This window comes from Pongo pygmaeus, chromosome 6 (genome assembly GCF_028885625.2).
Source record: "Pongo pygmaeus isolate AG05252 chromosome 6, NHGRI_mPonPyg2-v2.0_pri, whole genome shotgun sequence".
NCBI classification, from domain to species: domain Eukaryota; kingdom Metazoa; phylum Chordata; class Mammalia; order Primates; family Hominidae; genus Pongo; species Pongo pygmaeus.
This window is the reverse complement of record NC_072379.2, coordinates 7,171,529-7,199,090: the sequence shown is the minus strand read 5'-3', so window position 1 is coordinate 7,199,090 and position 27,562 is coordinate 7,171,529. Positions and strand designations below refer to the sequence as shown.

Below are 27,562 nucleotides of genomic sequence, written 5' to 3'. Positions count from 1 at the left end.
CAGGCTGGTCTTGAACTCCTGATCTTAGGTGATCCACCTGCCGTGGCCTCTCAAAGTGCTGGGATTACAGGCGTGAGCCACCGTGCCCGGCCAGTGTTTTTTTATGGGATGGTTTTTCCTGGGTTCTGAATCTCATGGGGATTTCTGCCCAATACAAGGAGACCCCCCACAAAGAGAACCCACATCATGGACAAGTGCAGACAGATAAAAATACAGGACCCTGGAGCGAGAGATGCCAGCTCTGTCATTATGTGGGGTTTAGTTGCAATTTCTCCTTAATTAACTCACTTAAGTCTTCATTAACTGTTGCCTCCAGCTCATCCGTAAGTTGAGATGGAGCCGCTCACATTTCTTGTTCATGAAAAAATCAGCATCCTATAGCATTTTGTTTCTTTTCTGCTATAGCATTTCACACGTGCCTAAGCAGTTTGGGGCTCTCCCTATATATATATATATGTATATATATGTATTTTTTGTTGTTGTTGTTCTTGTTGTTCCTGCTCAAAAACTGAAACATTGATTTAGTGACCACAGAGTTGGCCAGAGAGCAAAAGCAGCAAGAACAGGTTTTGGGTGAAAACTGCTGGAGAACTTCTTGGCAAGAAGTCCTCAAATGTGGTAGCCTGGAGGTGGCTCACTAATGCTGACACCAAATGTGTGTGCCACAGGTGGTGGTGGTTATAGTTGTTGCTGGTTTTTAGCAGGATGGGAGGGAGGTGTGCTTTAACAATCCCAGTTCTGGCCGAACGCGGTGGCTCACACCTGTAATCCCAGCACTTTGAGAGGCCGAGGCGGGCAGATCACCTGAGGTCAGGAGTTCGAGACCAGCCTGGCCAACATGGTGAAACCCCATCTCTACTAAAAATACAAAATTAGCCGAGCTTGGTGCCGTGTGCCTATAATCCCAGCTACTTGGGAGGCTGAGGCAAGAAAATGGCTTGAACCCAGGAGGCGGAGGTTGCGGTGAGCCGAGATCGCACCATTGCACTCCAGCCTGAGCAACAAGAACGAAACTCTGTCTTAAAAAAAAAAAAAGAATCCCAGTTCTTGGGGAGGAAGTTGGAATAGAACCAGCTGGGTCATGTGATAGACACTTCCACTGTGTTTTCCAAAGGAAATTTACATTCAGGAAGGAAAACATGTTGAAGAGTGGAAGGAGAGCCAAGAGAGTTGCTCAGTACTTGGGTAACACATTTCTTATTCAGAGGAAAGTGAGTTTAGCAGGGAAGGAGGGTTCCAGTTCCTCCCTCACCAGTGCTTGGCATGGGTCAGCCCTCCTCATTTTGGACATTTTCATTAATGTGTATTGGCATCTCATTGTGGTTTTATTTATTTATTTATTTATAATTTGTTGTTGTTGTTAGAGACAGGGTCTTGCTATGTTGCCCAGGCTGGTCTCAAACCCCTGGGCTCAAGTGATCCTCCCACCTCGGCCTCCCAAAACATTGAAATTGCAAGCATCAGCCACCACACTTGGCCTACTTTTTAATTTAAAAAAAAATTTTTAGAGACAGGGTCTTGCTATGTTGCCCAGGCTAGAGTACGGTGGCTATTCACAGGCATGAACATTGCACACTACAGCCTCAAACTCCTGAGCTCAAGTGATCCTCCTGCCTCAGCCTCCTGAGTGGGTGGAACTATAGGCATGTGCCACTGGGCCCTCACAGTGGCTTTAATCTGCATTCTCTAATGGTGAATAACGTTAAGCATCTTTTCATGTGCTCATTTGCCATCCATATTGAAAGTTTGTTTTAAAGATAGGATCCATACACCAGCATGTTTGTATTGTGAAAGAAGATAAATTCTCAGGACCCCAAACTCACTATGCCAAAGAGAAAGTCAAGCTTGGAAACTGAGTCATGCAATACTGTCTTCCCTTTTGTTCCCAAACGGAGAGCTGTATTTTCATAACCCCATGTTCTAGCCTCATGCATAAGCCAGGTGCCCACCATGATAGGTTACATATCTTCCCAGATGGCTCCCTCACAAGTTGCTCACAAAGTGAGCCCCTAATTCTTTCAGGATACATCTCCCCCTATAAACTAGCTCTAAAAGCAAATTATGTTAAATCTCACACTAACAATGTCGATTACCAGCTTATTTTCACATGGATAGGACAAGGACAAGACCATAAATCATCCTTCCACCTACCCTGAGATAAATGCAGCATGGCCCTATTCCCCTACTACCTCTTTTCATGTTTACTTTATGTTATATAAAATGCAGATTTACTGAGCTCAAGATGAATGCATCATAAACTTTACTCTTTTCACGTTTATCTTATGTAAAATGTAGATTCACTGGGCTTAAGATGAATGCATCACAGACTCCTTTTCAAGTTTACTTTATCTTGCGTAAAATGTAGATCTACTGAGCTCAAGATGAATGCATCATGGACTCCTCTTTTCACATGTTTATCCTATGTAAAATGTAGATTTACTGAGCTCAAGATGAATGCATCATGGACTCTTTCCTCTACTTCTTTTCACATGTTTATCTTATGTAAAATGTAGATTCACTGGGCTTCAGATGAATGCACCATGGACGCCTCTACTCTTTTCATATGTTTATGTTATGTAAAATGTAGATTTACTGAGCTCAAGATGAATGCATCATGGACTCTTTACTCCCTCATGTTTACTTTATCTTATGTAAAATGTAGATTTACTGGGCTTGAGATGAATGCAACATGGACTCCTGTACTCCCTCTTTTCATATGTTTATCTTATGTAAAGTGTAGATTTACTGAGCTCAAGATGAATGCATCATTGACTTTTTACTCCTTTTTTCACATGTTTACTTTACCTTACGTAAAATGTAGATTTCCTGAGCTGGAGACGAATGCCTCATTGACATGTAAAATGTAGATTTATTGATCGCTAATCAGAGCCTTGAGAGAATGGGACCACTTGCCTCTCTGCCTGCCCTCCCTTCCTTTATCCCTCCTGCTTGCTCTTTCCCCTTTAAATAGTGAAGTTCCCAAACCCTCTTTGGAAACTCACAGGTCACAGATGCTCCTGTGGCTGATGTTCCTCCCGGGCGTGTCCTCAAACTGCTGCATCAACCTCAGTCAATGGGGACTCATGCCTCAGTCCCTTTTTCGGTTAATATTATGTTAATGGGAAAGATCTGTTAGGGAGAGAGAAATTGATGGCACAGGAGAGGGAAGGGGGAGTATGTGGAGTGATGTGCTTGAGAGGGTGGCAGGAATGGAATCCAGTTTAGATGGTGGAGGGGCTGGCTTTAGATAGGATGTGGATGGTTCATTTTTTTTTTTTTCTCGAGACGGAGTCTCGCTTTGTCACCCAGGCTGGAGTGCAATGGCATGATCTCAGCTCACTGCAACCTCCACCTCCTGGGTTCAAGCAATTCTCCTGCATCAGCCTTCCAAGTAGTTGGGATTACAGGTGCGCGCCACCACGCCCAGCTAATTTTTTGTATTTTTAGTAGAGATGGGGTTTCACCATGTTGGCCATGCTGGTCTCAAACTCCTGACCTCATGATCTGCCTGCCTCGGCCTCCCAAAGTGCTGGAATTACAGGCGTGAGCCACCACACCCAGCCTGATGGTTCATTTTATAGCTAAGGCAGGAAGGCAGAGTGAAAGGATGCAGAGGCTGGGAGAGGGCTGATGTTGTCTAGGGAACTTGGGGACACTCCCCTCTGGTCGTTACTATTTTCTCAGTTAAGGAGAAGGCAAGGTCATCTGCTGAGGATGAAGACATATTAGGGTTTGAGAAGGAGATCAGGAATGCAAGAATGATCTGGGGAACAAGGGGGAAAAGAGGGGGCCAGGTGCTGTGGCTCATGCCTGAAATCCCAGCACTTTAGGAGGCCGAGGCAGGAGGGTCACTTGAGCCCATGAGTTCGAGACCAGCCTGGGCAACATGATGAGATCCCGTCTCTACAAAAAATAAAGCATTAGTCAGGCATGGTGGTGCATGCCTGTGGTCCCAGCTACTGGTGGCGGGGGGATGCTATAGTAGGGGAAATCACTTGAGCCCAGGAGGTTGAGGCTGCAGTGAGCTGTGATCGCACCACTGCACTCCAGTCTGGGTGACAGGGGAAGACCTTGTCTCAAGAAAAAAAAAAAAAGGAGGAAAAATGACCTTCACGGTGTTCTAAAAAGCAGTGGCTTCCAGTTCAGAAGGGGTTTGGTGCTCTCTGTCTAATGAGTTGGGGTTCTCTTTTCTCCTCCACGTTCTAGGGTTTTGATGCCTCTTAGCATCACCATCTCTCATTTGGGGAGCAATTATGAATCATTAGTAAAAGCTCAACTTTTTTAAGAAGCAAAACCAGCAAGAAAATTCAGCATGTCTCGGTTTTCTAGACGGCATCCTCGAAGATCACACCCAGGCGCTTAATAATTTAGCCTTTTGGGCAAAGTTCTCATTAGAATAGATCAAATAGGCTGGGCATGGTGGCTCACGCCTGTAATCCCAGCACTTTGGGAGGCCGAGCCAGGCAGATCACCTGAGGTTGGGAGTTCGAGACCAGCCTGACCAGCATGGAGAAACCCCATCTCTACTAAAAATACAAAATTAGCTGGGCGTGGTGGTGCATGCCTGTAATCCCAGCTACTCAAGAGGCTGAGGCAGGAGAATTGCTTGAACCCGGGAGGCGGAGGTTGCAGTGAGCCGACATCGTGCCATTGCATTCCAGCCTGGGCAACAAGAGTGAAACTCCCTCTCAAAAAAAAAAAAAAAGAACTAGAGAAATAGAGTGTGATTTCCCGGCAGGAATTTTGACTGGCATGAGACATTTGACTTAAAAGACCTGCAGAAGACAGGGGGCAGTGGCTGTAGTTTGATACCATCGGATATGACCTGGGATTCCCATTAACCAAATTTGGTGTCATCATGACCCAGTCACCCGATCTAGTCACCCTGAGCCCCTCTGCAACTGCTTCAGGTGTTTCCTGGCCAGTGTCAGGGCCGACGAGTAGTGTGATTCGCAAATGCCTGCATTATTCATGTTTTTGATCCATTCTAATGAGAACTTTGCCCAAAAGGCTAAATTATTAAGTGCCTGGGTGTGGTCTTTGAGGATGCCGTCTAGAAAACTGGGACATGCTGAATTTTCTTGCTGATTTTGCTTCTTAAAAAAATTGAGCTTTTACTAACGATTCATAATTGCTCCCCAAATGAGAGATGGTGATGCTAAGAGGCATCAAAACCCTAGAACGTGGAGGAGAAAAGAGAACCCCAACTCATTAGACAGAGGGCAGCAAACCCCTTCTGAACTGGAAGCCACTGCTTTGTAGAACACCGTGAAGGTCATTTATGGTGGCCATACCATTCCCATAGCTTGTCAGCCAAGGTGTTTTTTTATTAGGCTGGTGCAAAAGTTATAATTGCAAAATTATATTATAGTGGCAATAATACAAAAACCACAATAACTTTTGCACCAACCTAATTAATAAACATGAATCACCTCTAGCGATGGGAGAACACTAAATTCAGGAAATATACATGCTCAGCTGTGACCTGGAAGTCCCAGAGAACTGTTCTGGGCTTGGGCAACACATACCCTGTGCATTTAGAGACAGTGAGTTTAACTGTGTGTTTAATACATAGGTAACAATACTGAAATCTTTTGTTCTTTTATTCATTTTCGGAAAAGAAAATGCTTATACACATCTAGATGTAGGTCAAATATGCCACACTCTTGATAATAATAGAGTTGTCTTCATTTGGATGAAGATTTTCATCACTTCATTCCCATAATTTCAGGGCAGTTTAAAGGCTACTCGTGAATAGTATAGGTATTTGTACAAAAATCCAATATTTTTCTGCCTGGTGCAGTGGGTCGTGCTTGAAATCCTAGTGTTTGGGGAGGCTGAAGAAGGAGGATTGTTTGAGGCTAGGAGCTGAACACCAGCCTGGGCAACATAGCAAGACCCCCATCTCTACAAAAAAAATAAAATTTAATTAGCTGGGTGTGGTGGTGTGCGCCTGTAGTCCCAGGTACTTGAGAGGGTGAGGTGAGAAGGAGCCTTGAGCCCAGGAGTTCAAGGTGACAGTGAGCTATGAATGTGCCACCGCACTCCAGCCTGGGCAACAGAGTGAGATGAAGGACAGAAGGAAGGAGGGGGGGAGGGAGGGAGGGAGGAAAGGAGGAAGGAAGGGAGGGAGGGGGGAAGAGAAGGAGGAAAGGAAGGAAGGGAGGGAGGGGGGAAGAGAAGGAGGGAAGAAGGTAGGAAGGAAGGAAGGAAGGAAGGAAGGGAGGGAAGAAGGAAGGAAGGAAGGAAGGAAGGAAGGGAGGGAGGGAAGAAGAAAGGAAGGAAGGAAGGAAGTTAGAAAGGAAGGGAGGGAGGGAAGAAGAAAGAAAGGAAGGAAGGAAGGAAGTTAGAAAGGAAGGGAGGGAGGGAGGGAAGGAAGGATGTTGAATTTCCTACCTCCTTGATAGGATGGGAGGGATTGGAGTGAAAATTAGGTTGACTTATTATATTAAAAAACCAAATGTATTGTTTGATTTTCTCACATCTGACCTGTGTACTGAGAATTTAAACTCACTCAACTCCCAGTAATAACTGCTAAAACCATCTGGGTGAATTTCTCTGTAGCCTTTTACTGATATGTGGTGGATTTGTATTGTGTCAATTTAGCAAAACTGGGACTGCATTTCCTAAAATTCCCCTCCCTGCCTAGTTCCAGTTTATTGTGAGCAAGAAGACATATCTGTGGAGTGTGGAGGTTGGCACTGGTTACCATGTAACCTGCTCCCACAATTGTGTAAGGTCCAGTCCCTATAACCGCCATCCTGTGTCTATAAACATATATTTTCCAATTTACAAAATACATTTAATATAGTGTCTGTTTCACTTTACAATATGTGGTGGATATTTTTCCATATCATTAAATAGACTTGTAGACTATCCTTTTATTTTTTATGGCCCATCAATTAACAAATCCCTGCACATTGGATGTTGAGGTGATTTCTAATTGCTAAGAGAAACAAAATCTTTGTGTCCATCCGCAATAGTTTGTTTGTTCATTTTTCTTGCAGTTCTTTAAAAAAAATTCCTCCTCTGCCTTCTGGCCTGTATTGTTTCTGATCAGAAGTCTGATGTCACCGGGGGCAGTGGCGTGCGCCTGTAATCTCACCTACTCAGAAGGATCGCTTGGGCCCAGGAGTTCAAGACAAGCCTGGGCAACATAGCAAGACCCCATCTCAAAAAAAAAAAAAGAGAGAGAGAGCAGTCTGATGTCAATCTTATCTTTGTTCCTCTGAACATATTGTGTCTCTTTTTTCTGGCTGCCTTTATGAACTTCATCTTCTCTTTATCACTGGTTTTAAACAATTTTATAATAATGCGCCCTTTATACGTGTTGGCTCTTCCTCCTCCTCCTCCTTTTTCCTCCTCTTATTTTTTCTGGAGGTTCATTGAGCTTCTTGAGCCTACTTTTATCCAATGTGGAAAATTTTCTGCCATTATTTCTTTAAATATTTTTCTGTTCCTTCCTCTTTCTCCTTTCCTCTGAGACTCCAATTACATGTATATTAGGCCACTTTAAGTTGTCCAATAGCTCACTGATGTCTGGTTTTATTTCTTCCAGAATTGTTTCACTCTGCGTTTCAGCTTGTATCTTTTCTATTGCGATGTGGGGGTGTTTGGGAGGGGATTGGTTTTGTTTTGGGGGATTGTTATTTTTTAGGACAGGGTCTTGCTATGTTGCCCAGGCTGGAGTGCAGTGGCACAATCTTGGCTCAATGCAGCCTTGACCTCCTGGGCCCAGGTGATCCTCCCTGGTAGCTGGGACCACCATACCTGGCTACTTTTTAAAATTTTTTGTAGAGATGGGGTTCCACCATGTTGTCCAGGCTGGTCTCAAACTCCTGAGCTCAAGTGATCCACCCACCTCAGCCTCCCCAAGTATTGGGATTACAGGAGTGAGCCACTGTGCCCAGCCTCTATTCCATTGCTATGTTTTCAAACTCATTACTCTTTTTTTCTTCAGTGTCTACTTTGCTAATCCCATCCAGTGTATTTTTCATCCCTAGCTTCACTGTGTTTTGTTGTTGTTGTTTTGTTTTGTTTTGTTTTGTCTTTTTTGGAGACAGGGCCTACCCAAGCTGGAATGCAGTGGCAAGATTATAGCTCACTGCAACCTCAACCACCTGGGCTCAAGCAATCCTCCTGCCTCAACCTCCTGAGTAGCTGAAGTCACAGGCATGCACCACCACACACAGGCGAACTTTTTAATTTTTGTAGAGATGGGGTCTCACTATGTTGCTCAGGCTGGTCTTGAACTCCTGGCCTCAAATGGTCTCCCACCTTGGCCTCCCAAAGTGCTGGGATTACAGGTGTGAGCCACCACGCCCAGCCACTCCCATCTTTATTTCAGCCTTTTCTTCCCCGAACAATGCTCTAGTAAGCTCAGGAAGACACAGCCAGCCAAAGGTCTAAAGGGCTTTTGCCATCAATTTCACTGAGTAATTTAGAGCAAGTGTGTAAGAGTGAGGGGGAAAAAAGACATAGCCAATAGTCTCTCAGATAATTTTAAGAAATTGTCCTCTCCTGCAGCATTTGGATAAGAAATGATGTAGCTTCTGTCTTCCTTTGAGGGTCAGAAGGCACGGGGAAGGTAAAGTCTGACACCCATAACGGCTCTGGGCTACCCAGAAAGTCAGCTAAACCAATACTCATGCCAAGAGCTACTGAGTCCAGGCTGGTCACAGTGGCTGATGCCTATAATCCCAGCACTTTGGGAGGCCAAGTCAGGTGGATCACCTGAGGTCAGGAGTTCGAAATCAGCCTGGCTAACATGGTGAAACCCTGTCTCTACTAAAAATACAAAAATTAACCAGGCATAGTGGTGTACACCTGTAATCCCAGCTACTTGGGAGGCTGAGACAGGAGAATTGCTTGTACCCAGGAGGCAGAGGTGGCAGTGAGCTGAGATCGTGCTATTGTACTCCAGCCTGGGCAACAGAGTGAGACTCTGTCTCAAAACAAACAAACAAGCAAACAAAACAAAACAAAACAAAAACGACTGAGTCCAAACTTCTAAATAGCTGGGCTGACTTCATACCATTGGCATTCTGAATACGGTACTGACAGAAAGCTGCAGGAAGAAAAGAGAGAAGAAAGGAACTCAGGAAGCATGAATGTTCCCCACGAGGGGGTGCCAGGCCCTCCTAGACCCACCTGTGAACCTACCCCTTCCCCAAGGCCATTGGCAGCTGGAGTCTTAAAATACTTCCTGAGCTCTGGCTGGGCACGGTGGCTCATGGCTGGTAATCCCAGCACTTTGGGAGACTGAGGCAGGCGGATCACTTGAGGTCAGGAGTTCGAGACCAGCCTGACCAACGTGGTGAAACCCTGTCTCTACTGAAAATACAAAAATTATCCGGGCATGGTGGTGTGCACCTGTAATCCCAGCTACTCAGGAGGGTGAGACAGAAGAATCACTTGAACCCAGGAGGTGGAGTTAGCAGTGAGCCGAGATGGCGCCACGGCACTCCAGCCTGGGCAACAGAGACTCCATCTAAAAAAAAAAAAAAAAAAATTTTTTAATTTAAAAAATATATTTCCTGCAGCACTGTATCCTCCCCTATGATCTCATTCCCACCTGCACCCTTCTCCAGTCCCCTCCCACCTGCACCCTTCTCCAGTCCCCTCCCACCTGCATTACCCTAGAACAGCTTCTTCCGCACTACCCAGCAACAAGTCACCGCCCCACCCATCATCCGCACGTGCTCGCCCTGGAGGCCTCATCCTAACCTCTCGGAAGCACTCAACTTGCCGGGTCCATCCTTCCTTCTCGAAGCATTCGTACCCTCGCTCCTGCCCCTGACATTGGCTGACCCGGAACCAGAGCAGAGAGGCCCACGCGCCACGTGTGCGAATTGCAAGTGAAACTGACAAGCGGTTAAGTACAGCACGTTTGCGCCATCCTCCAGCCTTGACGAGAGTATTCTCATAGCAACAAAACCATAGCTGTGACATCTTTGCTTTGTTTTCTTTGTTATTATATATTTTGGGCAGAGGAGTAGGCTGACATTTGCAGAATCCTTTTTTATTTTATTTTATTTTATATTTTATTTTTGGAGACAGGGTCTCGCTCTGTCACCCAGGCTGGGGTGCAGTGGCATGATCACGGCTCACTGCAGCCTTGATCTCCCGGGCTCAAGCCATCCATCGTCCCACCTCAGGCTCCTGAATAGCTGGGACCACAGGCTCGTACCACCCCGCCTGGCTAATTTTTAAATTTTTTTTTAGAGACAGGGTCCCACTATGTTGTCCAATCTGGTCTCGAACCCCTGGGCTCAAGCGATCCTCCCTTCCTCAGCCTCCCAAAGTGCCAGGATTATAGGCATGAGCCATTGCGCTCGGCCTTTGCAGAATTCTTTATGCATTCTCATAGCAGCCTGTCCATTGTCTGGGGCCAGAACAAGCCCTTATTAATAATAATTTCTTCTCACTGGGGTTCTGTGCTCTGTGTCTTATAAAATAAGTCATTAGTCCAGGCCGTGTAGGAAAAGCAGGGAACCAGAGATTTCAGCACGCATCTGAAGGCTGGTAAATTCTGCATCTAATCTCTGAAATTTAGTTTATCTTCATCTGTAAAATGGGAGCATCAATACCTGCCTTAATGTTCTGAGCAGTGAGGTATCCTGTGGAAAATGTTTGCTGCTTTGCTGGGTACAGAAGTGCTTGATATATCAGCACAGAGGCTTAACACATGTTAACATAAGTATGCAGTCTTAGCCAATGTTTAATCTGGGGACCCCATGGCCCACTCAAATTGACATACAAAATTAACTATCACAACTACCACATGAAATTCTTGTAAACATCACGCTAATTGGTGGGTATCTTTTTTTTTTTTTTAGACCGAGTTTTGCTCTTGTTGCCCAGGCTGGAGTGCAATGGCATGATCTCAGCTCACCGCAACCTCCACCTTCTGGGTTCAAGCGATTTTCCCGCCTCAGCCTCCTCCCCAGTAGCTGGGATAACAGGCATGGTGATCCACAAATTAAAATGCCCAGAAAGCCGGGAGCAGTGGCTCACACCTGTAATCCCAGCAGCTTGGGAGGTCAAAGCGGGAGGATGGCTTGAGCCCAGGCATTCGAGACCAGCCTGGGCAACATAGTGAGACCCCCCCCCTCATCTCTACAAAAAATAAAATAAAATAGCTGGGTGTGGCGGCGTGTGCCTATAGTCACAGCTACTTGGGAGGCTAAGGTGGGAGGATTATTTGAGCCCAGGAGGCAGAGACTGCAGTGAGCCATGATTGAACCACTGCACTCAAGCCTGGGTGACAGAGTGAGACTCTCGAAAGAAAAAAAAATTAAAGGATAGGGGTCTCACTCTGTTGCCTACGCTGGTCTTAAACTCCTAGCTTCAAGCAAACCTCCCAAAGTGCTGAGATTATAGGCTTGAGCCACCACACCCTGCATGACCTGGGATATCTCTCCCTTTTTCGTCATGGGGATAATAATATTTCACAGAGTTGTTGCCATGGTTAAATGACATGACATCATATTGGTGAACTGGGCAATGTTGTACAAACCTCTTGTGAGCAGGGCAGGCTTCAAGGGTGTGAGACCTATAGTCTTCAGGGTCCTGCACTTAGAAAGCCTGCACACTTGATTTAATCCGCTGAGGCCCCCATATCGAAATTCTTTGAACAAGAGGACTTGCATTTCCTATTTTCTTTCTTTCTTTTTTTTTTTTTTAGGGATGGGGTCTTACTATGTTGCCCAGGCTGGAGTGCAGTGGCTATTCACAAGCATAATCCCACTACTGATCAGCACAGGAGTTTTGACTTGCTCCGTTTCCAACCTGGGCTGGTTCACCCTCCTTAGGTAACCTGATGGTCCCCTGCACCCAGGAGGTCACCATATTGATGTCAAACTTAGTGGAGACACCCAATCGGCAGAGTGCACTGCAGCCCAGAGCTCCCGGGCTCAAGCAATTCTCCTGCCTCAGCCTCCTGAGTAGCTGGAACTACAGACACCAGCCACCATGCCTGGCAGGACTTGCATTTTCACTGTGCACCGCAGCCCACGGATTACGAGGCCAGCGGTAATTAGGGGACTTGTGCCATTTCCACACCCATAGTAGGTCATGAGGGATGCATTTTGCCCTGCCCCGTGGGTAATCAAAACTGTAAACCCAGGAGAGGTCAGCTCTTATAGACGGGGGCTGTGTACTCCTGAGGATCCCCCATCCTTGTTATTCATTCATTCCATTGGGAAACACACAAGCTGTCCTTTTCACGCAGCCCTAAGACACTTTACAGTCTTCGTTTGTAAACAGCAGTCACTTCGTCTTATGAAGGAGCTTGTCCCAAACCCCCACGTGTAAACTTATTTAACCAATTATTGCTCAGTCCCTGAGTGCGAAAGGAAATCCACTCTTAGAGAAGTATCTCATTTATAAATAAACACTCCGGTAACTCTGGATCCCACCCCATCCCCCACGTCACCACACGGAGACAGTTGGATGCAGAAACTCAGGTTCAGAGAGCCAGTTCATTCAATGCACAAATATGTTCATTGAATAGTTACACTGTGACAAGGAATGTGCCAATGAAAGACCGAAGATAAAAATGGACGATGGGGCTGGGCGCGGTGGCTCACACCTGTAATACCAGCACTTTGGGAGGCCAAGAAGGGAGGATGGCTTGAGCCCAGGAGGTCAAGGCTGCAGTGAATCACAATCGCATCATTGCACTCCAGCCTGCATGACAGAGCCAGACCCTGAATCTACAAAACTTAAATTAAAAAATTAAGCCCCGGCGCAGTGGCTCATACCTGTAATTCCAGCATTTTGGGAGGCTGAGGCGGGTGAACCACTTGAGGTCAGGAGTTCAAGACCAGCTTGGCCAACATGGTAAAACCCTGTCTCTACTAAAACTACAAAAAAATTTGCAGGGTGTGGCTGCACACACCTGTAATCCCAGCTACTTGGGAGGATGAGGCAGGAGAATCACTTGAATCTGGGAGGTAGAGGTCGCAGTGAGCCTAGATCTTGCCATTGCACTCCAGACTGGGCAACAAGAGCAAAACTCCATCTCAAAAAAAAAATTTTTTTTAATTAAATTTAATTTAATTTAAAAATTAGCCTGGGGTGGTGGTACATGCCTGTAGTCCCAGCTACTCAGGAGATTCAGGCAGGAGGACCGCTCAAGCCCAGGAGCCTGGATAATTATTTAGTTATTTTCATTTTTTGTAGAGATGGGGTCTTGCTACGTGACCCAGGCTGGTCTCAAACTTCTGGGCTCAAGCAATGCTCCTGCCTCGGCCTCCCAAGTTGGGATTACAGGCATGAGCCACCCAGTCCAGCCATGTTTGGGTTTTTTCAAAACCCACCTGGCTAGGTTGGAGGTGACCCCGAGTGGAGAAAGGTTAAGAGGCCACCATAGTTGTTTCCATTCCCAAAAGAGATGCTGGTGGCTTGGGCTGGGGTAGTGACGGTGGTCCGTGAAGAGAAGATGAAGTTGAGAGACGTTTAGGAAGTGATGTCTGTTGAGAGAACATGGAAGTGGGTCCACGGTGCTCTTAACTAGCCCATCATACATGATGGAAGGAGGGTCTCCCATACATTCAAGAGTTTTGTCCCCACAGTGGCAGCCAGGCTAGGCGCGGCAGCTCATGCCTGTAATCACAGCACTTTGGGAGGCTGAGGGGGGTGGATTACTTGAGGTCAGGAGTTGGAGACCAGCCTGGCCAACATGGCGAAACCCCGTCTCTACTAAAAATAATAAAAAAAAATTAGCCGGGCATGGTGGCGGGCACTTGTAATCCCAGCTACTCGGGAGGCTGAGGCAGAAGAATCTCTTGAACCTGGGAGGTGGAGGCTGCAGTGAGCCGAGATCGCGCCACTACATTCCAGCCTGGGTGACAGAGCAAGACTCTGTCTCAAAAAAAAAAAAACGATCTACTTCCACATCTTCCTCTTATTCTTTCCTGGGAGCAATTAGGAATTGGTGGCCAAAATAATGAAGACGACGAATTATTTAAACGAATAATGATTTAAACGAATCAACGTTTAAAAATTGTTAATATATACATATACATGATATACATAAGCATTACATTTCATAAATATGCAAATATGATAAACAACATATCATTATGCATATGCAACATATGTCAGATGCATAACATGACATGCAACATAAAATACATAATATGAAATTTACCATCTTAATCATTTTCTTTTTTTTTCTTTGGAGAGACAGGGTCTCACTCCGTTAACCAGGCTGGAGTGCAGTGGTGTGATCACAGCTCACTGCAGCCTCAAACTCCTGGGCTTAAGTGATCCTCCCACCTCAGCCTCCCGAGTAGCTGGAACCATAGGTGCACGCAACCATGTCTGGCTAATTTTTTTTATTTTTTGTAGAGAGGGGTACTGCTTTGTAACCCAGGCTGGTCTCAAACTCCTGGCTTCATGCAATTCTCCTGCCTCGGCCTTCCAAAGCACTGGGATTGCAGATGTGCACCTCCGCACCTGACCCATCTTAACCCTTTTGAAGTTCAGTGGCATTAAACATATTCACATTGTGCAACCGTCACCACCATCCATCTCCAGAACTTTCTTATCTTCCCAATCTGAAACTCTGTCCCCATTAAACACTCACTCCCGTTACCCCTCCCCCCAGCCCTGCTAACCACCATTCTGTCTGTCTCTGTCAACTTGAATAGTCTAGGTACCTCGTATTAGTGGAATTATACAATATTGTCTCTCTGTGTGAATCTATCTATATATATACATATATATTTATATATATATATATATATATTTTTTTTTTTTTTTTTTGAGACGGAGTCTCACCGTGTCACCCAGGCTGGAATGTAGTGGCACCATCTCGGCTGACTGCAGCCTCCACCTCCTGGGTTCAAGCGATTCTCCTGCCCCAGCCTCCCAAGTAGCTGGGATTACAGACACCCACTACCATGCCCGGATAATTTTTTTGTGTTTTTAGTAGAGACAGCGTTTCGCCATGTTGGCCAGACTGGTCTCCAACTCCTGACCTAAAGTGATCCGCCCACCTCAGCCTCCCAAAGTGCTGGGATTACAGGCGTGAGCCACGGCGCCCGGCCTGAATCGATATTTGATGCTCAGATTGCACATAATGGAATTCAAGTTATCATCTTAAGTGCCTCCTTGATTCAGAAAACATGTTCACTGAATGTGTTATCTTTTTAAAATTTAAATAAATACAATATTTTTCTATAGACATGGGAGTCTCACTACATCTCCCTGGCTGGTCTCGAATTCCTGGGCCCAAGCAATCTTCCCGTCTCAGCCTCCCAAAGTGTTGGGATTACAGTCATGAGCCACCACTCCTGGCCTGGTCTCTGGTATCTTTATTTTCTATCAGAAAAATAGCATGAACATAAAAAGTATCTTGGTTTAACCCATATGCTACTTTGATTTAAATGAGCAGATTTTTAAAAAATGTTTTATCTCTATGGACAATTGTAAACACTCCCAAAGGAAAAGAAAGGGCTCAGCTAGTTTCTATGGCAACTTAATGTCAGAAACCTAATTCAAAACTCTTAAGACTTATTTTCAGAAACTTTTTTTTTTTTTTTTTTTAAGACACGGTCTCACTGTGTCGCCCAGGCTGGAGTGCAGTGGTGCAATTGTAACTTGCAGCAGCCGTTATTTCCCAGCCTCAATCAGTCTTCCCACCTCAGCCTCCTGAGCAGCTGGCCACAGGCATGCGCCACCATGCCTAGCTGATTTTTTTTTTTTTTCCCAAGGCAGAGTCTCACTCTGTCACCCAGGCTGGAGGGCAGTGGCATGATCTCAGCTCACTGCAACCTCTGCCTCCCGGGTTCTAAGCGATCCTCCTGCCTCAGCCTTCGGAGTAGCTGGGATTACAGGCATGCACCACCACACCAGGCTAATTTTGTATTTTTAGTAGAGACGGGGTTTCACCATGTTGGCCAGGCTGGTCTCAAACTCCTGACCTCAGGTAATCCACCCGCCTCGGCCTCCCAAAGTGCTGGGATTACAGGCGTGAGCCACCACACCCAATCTTCAGAAACTTCTTTAAGGGGCTGGGCGAGGTGATGCTAGTTGGGAATCGTATTTTCAACTTCTTGTTGCTATTTTTATCTGTTCATTCATCAAATAACTGCTGAACACCTAAATCTAGGTCAGTCCTGGGCTAGGCACTGGGGAATAAAATGTGGACAAGAGATAGGGTGCCGGCTGGAGGTTTGGTCATTTAAGAGAGGCTGCAGGTATCCCTGAGAGAAACTGTTCACTCACGACACTAGAGTGTATACCATCCTGGTAGGAGAATATATCTGGGGCAAAGTGAAGATGCCCACTGTTTTACCCCGGAAAGAGTCTGAGGTCTTGCTCTAGGTATCCTGAATTGTCTACTTCTTTTTTTTTTTTTTTTTTTTTTTTTTTGAGATGGAGTTTCACTCTTGTTGCCCAGGCTGGAGTGCAATGGCGTGATCTCGGCTCACCACAACCTCCACCTCCCCAGTTCAAGCGATTCTCCTGCCTCAGCCTCTCGAGTAGCCAAGATTACAGGCATGTGCCACCACGCCCAGCTAATTTTATATTTTTAGTAGAAATGGGGTTTCTCTGTGTTGGTCAGGTTGGTCACGAACTCCTGACCTCAGGTGATCCACCTGCCTCAGCCTCCCAAAGTGCTGGGATTACAGGCATGAGCCACCGCACTCAGCCTGAACTGTCTACTTCTAAGCCACTGTATGTTTCTGATTGCAACATGGGATCTATTTTTGCACTTTTTAAAAACTTCAGGCTGGGCATAGTGGCTCACACCTGTAATCCCAGCACTTTGGGAAGCCGAGCAGGGTGGATCGTTTGAGTCCAGGAGTTTGAGGCCAGCCTGGGCAACATCATGAGACCCCCATTTCTACCAAAAAAAATACAAAAAATTATCCAGGTGTGATGGTGTGTGCCTGTAGTCCCAGCCTCCCGGGATGCTGAGCTGGGAGGATTGCCTGAGCCCAGGAGGTCAAGGCTGCAGTGAGCCGAGATCACACTACTGCATTCCAGCCCGAAGAGCGAAACTCCGTCTCAAAAACAAATAAAATTAAAAATGAAAAACAAACAAACAAAAAACATGAATCCAGCTTTTAAAAAGGAGATCCTAGGCCAGGTGCGATGGCTCACACCTGTAATCCCAGCACTTTGGGAGGCCGAGGCAGGTGGATCACTTGAGGTCAGGAGTTTGAGACCAGCCTGGCCAACATGGTGAAACCCCATCTTTACTAAAAATACAAAAATTAGCCAGGTGTGGTAGCATGTGCCTGTAATCCTAGCTACTCGGGAGGCTCAGTCAGGAGAATTGCTTGAACCCGGGAGGTAGAGGTTGTAGTGAGCCGAGATCATGCCTCTACACTCCAGCCTGGGTGACAGAGCAAGACTCCATCTCAAAAAAAAAAAAGAAAAGAAAAGAAAAAAGGAGATCTTGACACATGCCACAACATGGATGAACCTTGAGGACATTATACTCAGTGAAATAAGCCAGTCTGAAAAAGACAAATACTATATTATTCCACTTATATGATGTCCCTAGATAAAGCAGTCAAACTCTTTTTTTTTTTTTTTTTTTTTGAGGCGGAGTCTCGCTCTGTCACTCAGGCTGTAGTGTAGTGGCGCAATCTCGGCTCACTGCAACCTCTGCCTCCCAGATTCAAGTGATTCTCCTGCCACAGCCTCCCGAGTAGCTGGGATTACAGGCTACCATGCCCAGCTAATTTTTGCATTTTTAGTAGAGATGGGGTTTCACATCTTGGTCAGGCTGATCTCGAACTCCTGACCTCGTGATTTGCCCACCTCGGCCTCCCAAAGTGCTGGGATTACAGGCATGAGCCACTGTGCCCGGCCAGTAGTCAAACTCTTAGAAGCAGAAAGTACAATGATGCTTACCAGGAGCTGGGAGGTGGGGGAACAGGGGAGTTGTGGCAGCTCAATGGATACAGAGTTTCCATTTTTCCAGCTGAATAAATTATAGAGGTCTCTCGTTCAATAGTGCACCAAGAGTTAACACTATTGTACTATACATACACTTAAAAATGGTTAAGATTATATATTTTATGGAATGTGGTTTTTACCCAATAATTAAAAAGAAGAGTCTAGCACGGTGCTGGCCATATAAAGGCTCAGTAAATGTTTGCTGAAAATTAAAAAAAAAAAAAAAAAAAGGCCGGGTGCAGTGGTTCACACCTGTAATCCCAGCACTTTGGGAGGCTGAGGTGGGAGAATTACTCGAGCCCAGGATTTCGAGACCAGCCTAGGCAACATGGCAAAACCCTGTCTCTCCAAAAAATATGTATATCAAAAAAATTAGCCAGGCATGGTGGTGTGTGCCTGTAGTACCAGCTACTCGGGAGATTGAGGTGGGTGGATCGCTTGAGCCTGGGAGGTCAAGGCTGCAGTGAGCTGAGATCATGCCACTGTACTCCAGCTGGGGCAACAGAGCAAGACCCTGTCACAACAGAAACAAAATCTTGAGGTGTCTAGTCCTGGCCTCAGCCTCAGAATATTTGTTTCTGAACATGTTAGTTTTGGGGGTTGGGAATGCTGGTTTGATTTCCTCCTTTTTGCCTTTTGAGTGTGTGCAATTTATGGTACAGCTGGGAAATGTCAAAGTCAAGAGTTTTGTAGGAAAATCACGTCACTTAGCCCTGTCTCCTGTGCCGGACGAGTCCTGTGTGTGCACTTGGTGACAATGGCTTTGAGTCTGTCAACTCCAGATTGAGGTCAGCTTTACACACCCATAGTTCCCAAAGCTGAAAACAGGCCTGCCTCCAGCGGTACCTGCTAACATCTGGGGAGCCTTTTCAGCTTACAGAGCACCCCGTATGTGTTTGTCTTAGTTCAGGCCACCATCTCCACCTTACCAGGCATCTAGAACCTCCTCCACACTTTGCCAACAGGGTTCGTTTGCAGAATTGAAACCTTAGTTAAGGTTTGTTGAGGTTGTTTTTTTTTTTTTTTTTTTTTTTAACAATTGGCTATTCCCACCCACATTCTGTTGAGACATAAATAGAAAAAAAAAGAGGTTTCATAAGTAAGACAAGACATTTGAGCTACATCCACTTGATCCTTGAAAAGGAAATCTAAGAGGTTGTAACTATCACTTTTTCTAGCCTATATAAGGTAGGTCAGTAAGGTAGCAAAAGCACATCTGTTGTTTTTCTCCTTCAACTCTTTTTCCTGATTCTTCCTGGGGGGAAACCTAAAACGGTGAGTAACTGGTGGACCCATCAGACCCCAGACTCTTCTTCACTGCATGCATTCACATTAGGCTCAGGTGCTTAGACTCCTCTTTTCCCGTGGCTCTGACACCTGGAAGGATTTTCATCTCTGGGAGATGGGCTTTTCATCCATCTGCTTCCCACCTTTCAGGACAGGTAGCATGCCTTCTTCCACAGAATGTCTGCAAGCAGCCCAAACTGTATCCTTTCCCACATGGAATTTGCAACATTGCATCTCTCGAGCTGCTGTAGGAAAATGCCAGTGCATTTCTAACAGTTTACGGCTGCCTATGCAAATGACTGATTATGTCAGTATAATTTTTGTAAGAAAACAATTGAATCCTTCTTTGGGTCATTTTTTTTTTCATTTTTGGCATATATTCAAAAGAAGGCTCTGAGACAAAAAGGGCTGGGGTCTTTTCAGTATCTGGTTTTAATTTGGATATTCTGTCCTGTCACTTAATACAAAACCATGCTTATCACATTTTAAAAATTCTAGACAGGCCTGGCTCGGTGGCTTATGCCTGTAATCCCAGCACTTTGTGAGGCCAAGGCAGGCAGATCACCTGAGGTCAGGAGCTCGAGACCAGCCTGGCCAACATGGCAAAACCCCATCTCTACTAAAAACACAAAAATTAGCCAGGCATGGTAGTGCGCACCTGTAATCCCAGCTACTCGGAAGGCTGAGGCAGGAGAATCACTTGAGCGCAGGAGGCAGAGGTTGCAGTGAGCCAAGATCGTGCCACTGCACTCCAGCCTGGGCAGCAGAGTGAGACTCTGTCTTAATTAAAAAAAAAAAAATCTAGACACACATACAGTTTCAGTGGGCCTGGGAAGATGTGTTTCCCCTGGATGTGTGCATTCCTGTTTGTGGCTTATCGCCTCTTGTTTATTCCGTGTGAGTAGGTAGAAAATGAGCATCACGGACGTGCTCAGTGCTGACGACATTGCAGCAGCGCTCCAGGAATGCCGAGGTAGAGGGGAAGTGGGGCGGGGATGGGATTTCCTCACAGCTTTGCACCTCCAGCGAGGCAACACAAAATCAAAATGTAGGACAGGCGGCCAGACGCAGTGGCTCACACCTGTAATCCCAGCACTTTGGGAGGCCGAGGTGGGTGGATCACAAGGTCAGGAATTCAAGACCAACCTGGCCAAGATGGTGAAACCCCATCTCTACTAAAAATACAAAAAAATTAGCTTGGCATGGTGACAGGTGCCTGTAATCCCAGCTACTCGGGAGGCTGAGGCAGAGAATTGCTTGAACCTGGGAGAAGAAGGTTGCAGTGAGCTGAGATCATGCCACTGCACTCCAGCCTAGATGACAGAGCAAGACTCTGTCTCCAACAACAACAACAAGAAATACATATATATATTATATATATATATGTATATAGAGAAGGCATGGTGGCTCACATCTGTAATCCCAACACTTTTGGAGGCCAAGGTGAGAGGACTGTTTGAGCCCAGGAGTTTGAGACCAGCCTGGGCAACATAGCAAGACTCCATCTCTACAAAATAAAAATAAAAATAAAAACTAGCAGGGCATGGTGGCACGTGCCTGTGGTCCTAGCTACTCGGGAGACTGAGGTAGGAAGATCACTCAACCTCAGTGAAGTTGAGGCTGTGGTGAGCTATGATCGCTACACTGCACTCCAGCCTGGACAACAGAGTGAGACTCTGTCTCTAAATAAATAAATAAATAAATAAATAAGAGCTTGGCTGGAAAATTCATGGAATCGGAGGAGAAAACTGCTATTTATTAGATAACTAAAATTATAGAGATCTGGGATCTGAGCACGCGATTACATTTCTGTAAGACAAAAGAAACCTACTAAACATGAAAGCAAGAAATCACTGAAGGGCCAGGTGTGGTGCTCACACCTGTAATCTCAGCACTTTGGGAGGCCGAGGCCGGTGCATCATTTGAGGTCAAGAGTTCAAGACCAACCTGGCCAGCATGGCAAAACCCTGTCTCTGTTAAAAATACAAAAATGAGCTGGGCATGGGGGTGCACGCCTATAATACCAGCTACTAGGGAGGCTGAGGCAGGAGAATCACTTGAACCTGGGAGGCAGAGGTTGCAGTGAGCCGAGATCATGCCACTGCACTTCAGCCTGGTGACAGAGTGAGACTCTGTCTCAAAAAAAACGAAAGAAAGAAAGAAAGAAATCGCCAAAGGCCATTTAGCCTGTTGAAATCCAGTGATTGCATGTCCCCCTACCAATTAGACCAGGGATGTTGGGGGCTCGGCTACACAGCCTGTAAAGTGAGCCAGGGGGAGGGGGAGGGAAAAGGAAAATGGACAAAACCAAGTGGAGGAGGGAAGACCGGGGCAGAGGGGACATGGGATGCCATCACAGAGCCATCAAGTCTTGGCTGTCCCAAAATCTTGGACCAGTTGAGCATCCCCTCAGCTCAGGGATATTGTTGAAGTGTTTTTAATCATCTGTGTTTTCAGTACCTTGGCCCCAACATAGAATGTGATCCAATGAGTGTCAGAATAACCCATTCTCTGTTCTTCAGACCCAGACACTTTTGAACCCCAAAAATTCTTCCAGACGTCAGGCCTCTCCAAGATGTCAGCCAGTCAGGTGAAGGATGTTTTCCAGTTCATAGACAATGACCAGAGCGGGTACCTGGATGAAGAAGAGCTTAAGTAAGCTTTGTCCTGAGTCTGTCTGGTACCTGGCACTGCTGGGTGGGCCTGGTGTTGGTCATTCAGCCAAGCATCATTAAAGCAAAGGACATGAGTCAGCTGATCGCACATCTACCCATGCAAAGCCCTCAACGTGGGCAGTGAAGACTGCAGGTGCAAATATTCTTTTTTTTTTTTTGAGACAGGGTCTCGCTCTGTCACCCAGGCTGGAGTGCAGTGGGGTGATCTCAGCTCCCTGCAGCCTCTGCCTTCCAAATTCAAGTGATTCTCATGCCTCGGTCTCCCAAGTTGCTGGGATTACAGGTGCTTGCCACCACATCCAGCTAATTTTCGTATTTTGAGTAGAGATGGGGTTTCACCATGTTGCCAGGCTGGTCTCAAACTCCTGACTTCAAGTGATCCTCCTGCCTTGGCCTCCCAAAGTGCTGGGATTACAGGTGTGAGCCACTGTGCCCAGTCGCAAAGATTCTTTCATGTAAGGGATTTCCTTTGGCAAATGGACTTTAAAAAACTAAAAACTTGGCTGAGCGTGGTGGCTCATGCCTGTAATTCCAGCTACTCAGAAGACTGAAGCACAAGAATCACTTGAAATCAGGAGGCAGAGGTTGCAGTGAGCCCAGATCGTGCAGCTGCACTCCAGCCTGGGTGACAGAGAGAGACTGTCTCAAATAAATAAATAAATAAATAAATAAAAATTAAAAACACTAAAAACTTAAAAATGGGCCAGGCACTGTGGCTCACACCTACAATCCCAGCCCTTTGGGAGACTAAGGTGGGCGGATTGCTTGAGCGAGCCCAGGAGTTCAAGACCAGTCTGGGCAACATGACAAAACCTTGTCTCTACAAAAAAAAAAATACAAATGTTAGTGGGGCATGGTGGGGTGCACCTGTAGTCCCAGCTACTGGGGAGGTTGAGGCAGGAGGATTGATTGAGCCCAGGAAGTTGAGGCTGCAGTGAGTCATGATGGTATCACTGCATTCCAGCCTGGGTGACAGAGCAAGACCCTGTCTCAAAAATAAACAAATAAACAAACAAAACCTTAAAAATGAAGTGCCCACCATTGGTTTCTACAGCTTAAGGAAACCTCTGCTTGCTAAGACCTTGGCTAATTATTGCAGGTGCTGGAAACAGATGATTTGCTTAAAGGAAAAACAAAAGTATAAACACAGAGATGCATGATCTTTCAGAAAATCCCCATGGATCTTTATTATCCTGTAGGTTTTTCCTCCAGAAGTTTGAGAGTGGTGCCAGAGAACTGACCAAGTCAGAAACCAAGTCCCTGATGGCTGCGGCGGATAATGATGGAGATGGAAAAATTGGAGCAGAGGGTATGTCCACACGTGTACATAGCATAAAACACTCTAGCTCAGGAAGCATTCGTGAGGGCTTGGGCTGTGAGATCAAACCAATGTGGCTTAAAATCTCCCTTTCTTAACCTTACCGAGCCTCAGTCTTCTAATCTGTAAAATGGGACTAAAGTAAGGATGCAAATGATGTGTGCAAAAACCCTGGCATAATGCTCGGTAGGTACTATAGAAGCTGGTCACACTGGTCATTGTCTATGAGCTGCAAAATATCCTTCACCTGACTAGGGGACTAGCTAGCCACCTAGCCAATTATTTGCAAGATACTGTAATGCACCTGCATATAGCACAAGGAATTTCCACCAGTGGGGTTTGAACCCCTCAGAATAAGGGAAAGATTTACATCCTCAGACCAGGGTCCATTGGCATGCGTAGGAAGGCCTCTTCGTCTTCAAGGGTTTAGACAAATATATTTTATTGGACATTAGCCCACCAAGGGGATAATATTAAACAGAGAACAAATAAGCCAGCCTCATTTATTGAGTCTTCCGTAGGCAGAATCCTAGGTTTGAGCTTTAGAATACACTAGCACAGCTGTAGGACTACTTTCACTTGATTTTGTCATGTTGCTAGCGTGCTTTTTAGCTACTTTGTGCCTGCCAACTCAGCAGAACGTATGGTGGTCCTTCTGGTGGTGCTAATTTGAAATTTAAAACTGCTACATTAGATGCTTATTTTAAAAAAACCTGTTCAAAATTATACCACTATTGCTTACTACATGGGAGTTAATGCAGATAGATAGCTCATAAAAACAGACTAGGTAAGGGGGGATTGCCTTATTTAAACATAACCACAGGCTGGGTGTGGTGGCTCAGGCCTATAATCCCAGCACTTTCGGAGGCCAAGGTGGGCAGATCCCCTGAAGTTAGGAGTTCAAGACTAGACTGACCAACATGGTGAAACCCCATCTCTATTGAAAATATAAAAAATTAGCTGGGTGTGGTGGTGGGCACCTGTAATCCCAGCTACTCGGGAAGCTGAGGCAGGAGAATTGCTTGACCCTGGGAGGCAGAGGTTGCAGTGAGCCAAGATGGCACCATTGCACTCCAGCCTGGGCAACAAGAGTGAAACTGTATCTCAAAAGAAAAAAAGAAGATAAACATAACCACGAAAGATTTCCAAATAAAGCTTACCAATAAATATAAAGCAAGTCCCCAGTTTTTTATATCAATCTGTAACAGCCATACCTTGTTATTATTACTATTATCCTTCTTTTAGTAACAGAAACTTTTGGAGTTTGGTTTGATGGAGGAAAGTCAGTTCAAAGTCCCACCCTATCAAATACATCCTAAAAATGCAATACCCAGCTATGGAATAGAGAAAGAAAACCTCCCCTTCCTGTCTGAAATTGACCAGACAAAAAGTTAAATGTTCACAGATGGTCACAGGTAATTACACTGAATTCATGCATTGTCAGGGAGAAATGATGGGCTTGACAAGTTCTAATTCAAAGTTCTAATTCCTCTATTGCAAAGCTGAAGATGTTTGTTAAATAAGATTATTCAGAGAAATGGAACCCTGTGGACTCCCTCGAGATATAGTCATTGATACCCAGGTTTTTCCTTCTTTCTTTTTTTTTTTTTTTTTGAGATGGAGTCTGGCTCTCTCGCCCAGGCTGGAGAGCAATGGCGTGATTTCGGCTCACTGCAACCTCCGCCTCCCAGGTTCAAGTGATTCTCCTGCCTCAGCCTTCCAAGTAGCTGGGACTACAGGCATGCACCACCATGCCCAGCTAAGTTTTGTATTTTTAGTAGAGACAGGGTTTCACCATTTTGGCCAGGATGGTTTTGATCTCATGACCTCATGATCCACCCGCCTCGGCCTCCCAAAGTGCTGGGATTACAGGCGTGAGCCACTGTGCCTGGCAGGTTTTTCTTTCTTTTGTGCCCTCCAAGGGGGCCATGCCCATCATCTGACAATTTTCTTCGCTTCCTTCCTGCTTTGGGATTCTCACTGGCCACAGCATGTCTGTAAAGAACCAAGCCACCTCCACTGACCCTGTTCTCACCTCTTCTGTTCTAGAATTCCAGGAAATGGTGCATTCTTAAAAGCCCGAGTCTCTGGAGAAAAGAGAGAAAGGGATAATCACCTGGAAGGATTCCAAAGCCCTGGGAATGGGGAACCCCACATCCTACCCCTACCTAATTTGTAAATTTTCCCTGAAAATCTTCTGCAATTTGCTCATTCTTTTAGCGAGGTCACGAGAGAGTCACTCATGACTTTCTTGGTGGTGGGAATATGGCCTGACAACTTCTGTAAGCCCCCCTTCCCCCAACACGCAATGCCTCTAAAAATCACCCAATAAAGACAGGCTTCTCATCATCTGCTCATGTGTGGGCGTGTTTTTTCCTCAGCACGACACTCAAGCAAGCTGGGACCAAAGGCTTTTTGTAGGATTTCTGGTCCCATCAAGCTTGGAGCGGGCCACACTGGTGTTATGCTCGAGCCAACAAGGAAATCAGGTTTTGGAGGGTGTTTTTGTTGTTTCTTTAAAGTCACAAATAAATGCCATTGTCATGCTAGGATTTTTCTCAGCAAATCTTCTGACACTGAAATTATTAGGAACGGATTTTAGCCAGCATAAAATCACTCTTTTTTTTTTTTTTTTTTTTTTTTTGAGACAGAGTCTTGCTCTGTTGCCCAGGCTGGAGTGCAGTGGCATGACCTCGGCTCACTGCAACCTCTGCCTTCCAAGTTCAAGCTATTGTCCCACCTCACCCTCCCAAGTAGCTGGGATTACAGGTGCACACCACCACACCCGGCTAATTTTTGTATTTTTAGTAGAGATGGGGTTTCACCATGTTGGCCAGGCTGGTCTCAAACTCCTGACCTCAAGTGATCTGCCCACCTTGGCCTCCCAAAGTGTTGGGATTACAGGCATGAGCCACTGTGCCCAGCCAATCACTCTTACCGGTGTGTTTTCTGCCATGTGTTAGCCACTTTGCTTTTAATTAAAAGCAAAAGGTACAAGACAAAACAGAATACGTGTCTGTAGCGGTCTGTAAAGCTCAGGAGAGACTTGCAATTCCAGGTTAGTACAAACGGACCCATTTCCTCTTTATTATTTATTTATTTTGAGACAAGATCCGGCTCTGTCACCCAGGCTGGAGTGCAGTGGCACGATCTCAGCTCACTACAACCTCTGCCTTCTGGACTCAAACCATCCTCCCACCTCAGCTTCCTGAGTAGCTGGGACTACAAGCATGCACCACCACACCCAGCTAACTTTTGTGTTTTTGGTAGAGGTGAGGTCTCACTATGTTATTTAGGCTGATCTCAAACTCCTGGGCACAAGCGATCCTCCCACTCAGCCTCCCGAAGTGTTGCGATAACAGGCGTGAGCCACTGCACCCGGCCTTACTTTTTATTGTTTGTTTATTTATTAGAGATGGTGGGGGAGGGTCTCGCTCTATTGCCCAGGCTGGTTTGGAACTGCTGGTCTCAAGCCATCCTCCCACTTCAGCCTCCCAAAGTGCCGGGATTGCAGGTGTGAGCCACCACAGATCCATTTTCAAGTCCTTTTTCTTCTTTTTTTTTTTTGAGACAGTCCCACTCTGTCACCCAGGCTGGAGTGCAGTGGCATGATCTCGGCTCACTGCAACCTCCGCCTCCCGGGTTCAAGCAATTCTCCTGTCTCAGCCTCCTGAGTAGCTGGGATTACAGGTGCCCGCCACCACGTGCAGCTAATTTTGTATTTTTAAAGACGGGGTTTCACCATGTTGGCCAGGCTGGTCTGGAATTCCTGATCTCAGGCGATCCTCCCGCTTAGACCTCCCAAAGGATTCCAAGCCACAATTAGGCATGAGCCACCATACCCGGCCATCTTCTTCTTCTTTGAGAAACAAGCTCTCAAAAAAAAAAAAAAAAGAGAGAGAGAGAGAGAAATGAGTTCTCAGAGAGGCTCACCTGCTCTCACCCAATCCTCTGACACCTCCCCCTTCTCTTTCTCAGCCACTGGTTTCCTGGCTCTAAGGCGATTCACCTAAGCCCAATACACCTAGCCTTGCCTTCGGTTTGAGGTGAGCCTCCGGGGTTCTGTTACAGGGCTGTCATTAGGGCTGGGCAGTCTTAAGCCAGGAAATTCTCACCAGGCTGGTTTCCAGGTGGCACATTAAAGCTCTTCTCTCGGGCTAACCCTACGAGTTGAGGACTCCTGGGAACAATTGGGGCATTTTCTGGAGAGCTTGTGTAAAAGCTCACACTTTTTACTAAACCCTCCAGCTCATAAGAGGCCTTGGGGCTCTTCCAGACTGCTTCTGGCACACTACCCAGCTTAGTGGCTTTTGAGCCGTTGTTTTCCGGAGGGTCATGTTAAACGCAGTTCCTCAAAGTA

The 27,562-nt window shown here is 46.0% G+C and overlaps 1 protein-coding gene across 3 annotated transcripts in view; it reads left to right on the top strand.

The window, feature by feature from the left end:
- The window catches only part of OCM2 (oncomodulin 2), a 31,198-nt gene extending 5,647 nt beyond the window's left edge, over nt 1–25,551 (top strand). Inside the window, exons 2-5 of one of the 3 annotated variants that reach the window (XM_054496199.1) lie at nt 20,115–20,182; nt 21,732–21,864; nt 23,084–23,193; nt 25,252–25,551. In XM_054496199.1, the coding sequence (XP_054352174.1) occupies nt 20,122–20,182; nt 21,732–21,864; nt 23,084–23,193; nt 25,252–25,277 (330 nt within the window). In that variant the 5' untranslated portion in view covers nt 20,115–20,121 and the 3' untranslated portion in view covers nt 25,278–25,551. The remainder of the gene's footprint in view (nt 1–20,114; nt 20,183–21,731; nt 21,865–23,083; nt 23,194–25,251) is intronic. The other 2 variants (XM_054496201.1, XM_054496200.1) reach the window with 2 other exon arrangements.
- The last annotated feature ends 2,011 nt before the right edge of the window (nt 25,552–27,562 follow it).